Source organism: Acanthisitta chloris, unplaced genomic scaffold (genome assembly GCF_000695815.1).
Source record: "Acanthisitta chloris isolate BGI_N310 unplaced genomic scaffold, ASM69581v1 scaffold25409, whole genome shotgun sequence".
NCBI lineage: Eukaryota > Metazoa > Chordata > Aves > Passeriformes > Acanthisittidae > Acanthisitta > Acanthisitta chloris.
The window spans coordinates 4893-7784 of NW_008693441.1; the positions used below are offsets into that span (position 1 = coordinate 4893).

The 2892-nt window shown below is 42.5% G+C and overlaps 1 protein-coding gene across 1 annotated transcript; it reads left to right on the forward strand.

The window, feature by feature from the left end:
• The first annotated feature begins 1783 nt into the window (after nucleotides 1-1783).
• Nucleotides 1784-2224, forward strand: LOC103810189 (histone H2A-beta, sperm-like). Its single transcript, XM_009083083.1, has one exon. The coding sequence runs from the start codon at nucleotides 1784-1786 to the stop codon at nucleotides 2222-2224; it is 441 nt and encodes a 146-aa protein (XP_009081331.1).
• Nucleotides 2225-2892: the final 668 nt, after the last annotated feature.

Consider the following 2892-nt stretch of genomic DNA (forward strand, 5'->3'; position numbering starts at 1 on the left):
CACAGTAAACCCTGAGCCCCTTCTGGGACAGAGAGTTACCAGAAGAGGGGGCAGAAGCCTAAATCTTAGGATCAGCCTCATCACATCACTTGGTGGGGCTCAGAGGCAATGTGAACCAAGCATGAAACTGCCCCAGACACACACAAACCAATACAGTTTCCTCCTCCAACCTGACTAGAAAAACATGTATTTATAAGGCCATTTTCACTGTGTACTTTTTCTTACCAAGCTTCTGCAGGAAGGAGAGGTCTCTTTTTTTTGCACATGGTGTACAGACAGAAATACTCCAGCCAGAGTGGGTGAGAGCTGGCAGTGCCACCGTGGGACTGAAATATAGCTGTGGCTCAGCCCTTGGAGGCAGCTTGTCTTCTTCCCCCTTCCCCTATAGGCTTTGCATCTGGGCAGCTGTAATGCATTTCTTCACTTTGCCCCAAATTAGGGGTAGAATGGAGAAAGGTGAAGCACATGTGCAAATGATTCATTAATTATGCGGGTGACCCACTGATGAGGGGCAGAAGTTGCTTATAAAAAGCTTCTGCTATAGGGTTTGGGTTAGTGCTACTGTGTTGTTTCTTCTTCATCCAGTTTGAGTGTGAGCTGTAGCAAGGCCCAGACTGGGTGAAAGTAGGTTTTTCTGAAGGTACTGAGGTATGTTTTTCATTTATATTGCATAGTGTGTGACTTGGGGTTAGTGTGAACTTTCAGATGTTTTGTAAGTTAGTTGCTTTTCCAGCATAGTCTCTCTGTCCTGTGGGTTATCCAAGCAGGAAAAGGGTTGCCTGGTGTATAGGCCCAAGGTGTTATGGCTTGGTTCACTTGGATTTTCTTAGGGTTTGGGATTTAGTTTTTTTTCTTTTCCTCCAAAGCTTATTCTGATTTTTTCTGATGTATTTAAACCTCTCCATAAAAACTACATGAAGAAAGGCACATAGGAATTTAGTGTTGGATGTTTTTGTCTGCTGCAAGTATCTGTGTTGGAAGCTAGCTGTTCTGTTCACTCATAGATTAGAAATGTTTTTTAAATTATTATTTTTGCTCCTCTAACTGTAAGAGTATTCTAACTGGGCTGAGTTTCCTTCATCTTGAGGAAGCTAGTGTTAATTTTTCTTCTTCAGTCTGCATTGTGCTGTCCAAGTCAATTTGTCCTTTTCCTGGTGTAGAATACCTCCAGTATTATTCTCCTAGTAGCCAAAGAATATCACTTGGGGAATGAATTTCGAACTCTGTATGAAAGTATCTTGGAGTATTTTGGGATACAGATGCTGTGGGCTGCAGGAAGTTTTCAATGTTAGCTTGCAAATGAAAGAAAGACCTTGATAATAGAAGAAGCCAGAATACAGATTCCTTTTGGAAGGAGAAGCAGACTTGGCCTCAAGTTAGCTTTGAGGTAGCAGTTGTGGTGTTTAAAAAACCTTTCTGAAGATGGCCCACTGTGCCTTAATTCCAAATACAGTCCATGTAGCTGGGTAAAGCCTCTTTTCTTTTGAGCTATTTGTGTCTACTTTGATAAGCCTTTCTTGACAGGTTTTGCAATGAGGTCTCTCTCCTAAAAGGCAGTCTGTTAGAGGGTAGTAGTAGTAGTTAAAATTTAGGTTTTGCTGGTGATGAACTGTGGTGTGCACTTTCCTCAGAAACAGGAGATTTCTCCTTGATTTAGAAGAGCAGGAAGGAAAACTAACCTTGCTGATCTTGCTGTTGTTTCCTCTTGTTATCAGTTAACCGTAGTCCAAGTACCCACGTAATTTAAAGGCTTCCAACCTTCTCTGTCTTCTCAACTGCCAGAATGTCTGGCCATGGAAAGAAACAAACAGTGACTGGCAAACCTAGCAAGGACAAAGAAGCGACTGGGAAATCGAGAAGAAGGAAATCGGCCAAGGCAGGTCTGCAGTTTCCTGTGGGTCGTGTCCATAGATTCCTCAGGAGAAGGAAGTATGGTGATAGGATTAGTGCTGGTGCTGCTGTCTACCTGGCTGCTGTGCTGGAGTACATGACTGCAGAGATCCTGGAGGCGGCAGGGGATGCTGCCCATCAGAACAAGAAAACCAGGATCTCACCCAGGCACATCCAGCTGGCTGTGAGAAGTGATGAAGAGCTGAATAAGGTCTTTGCTCGTGTGATCATCCCTCAAGGAGGCGTTATACCAAATATTCAAACCCAGCTCATTCCAGAAAAATCTAGCAGAAATGTTCCTCCTCCTTCTCAGGAAAAAGGTGATAGCCAGTGAAACTTGCTTTTCCTGGTCTGGTCTGCACTTATGGATGATGGGACTCAGTAGCACATTATTTGTATGTGTTTGCTTCTTTTTCCTGCTAAGTTGAAGGCACTTCTAAAGGTTGTAATAAAGTTTCTAGAATTCAATACTGGTGATTTCTCAGGGGTGGAGGAACAGGGAAAACTATCTCCCTAAAAAAATGTCTAGCACAGCACCCAAATAACATTTTTAATAGTACTTTTGGAAAGATGTTATAGGTAACTGTTACGAAGCAGGTAAGGAGGCAAGACACACACTGCTGTTACTGTGAACTTCTCTTCCATCACAGATTTTCATGGTGCAATTAGTTTGGTGCCTAAGAGGTTGTTTAACTCTGCTTTTGAAGTTAGCAACTTTGTTTTAAAGCCTTATTGCTCAGAAAACTATAGTGCACAGCTGCCTCTCTTTAGACTGCTCCAATATGACACTAAGTCTCTGTCATGGCAAAAGACACAAACTGGTGAATTCAGTCTTCTCTTTTCAACACAGATTGCAAATTTAGTTTTTGTTTGTGGTGCAGGTGAGTATGAGAGTTATCAAGAACTTAAGGAGGTGTCTGTTCCCCTCTTACTCTCGTAATCCATCTCCTTTCTCCTATAGATCCTTCCATATGCTACCATCAGCAAGTTTGCAGATGACAC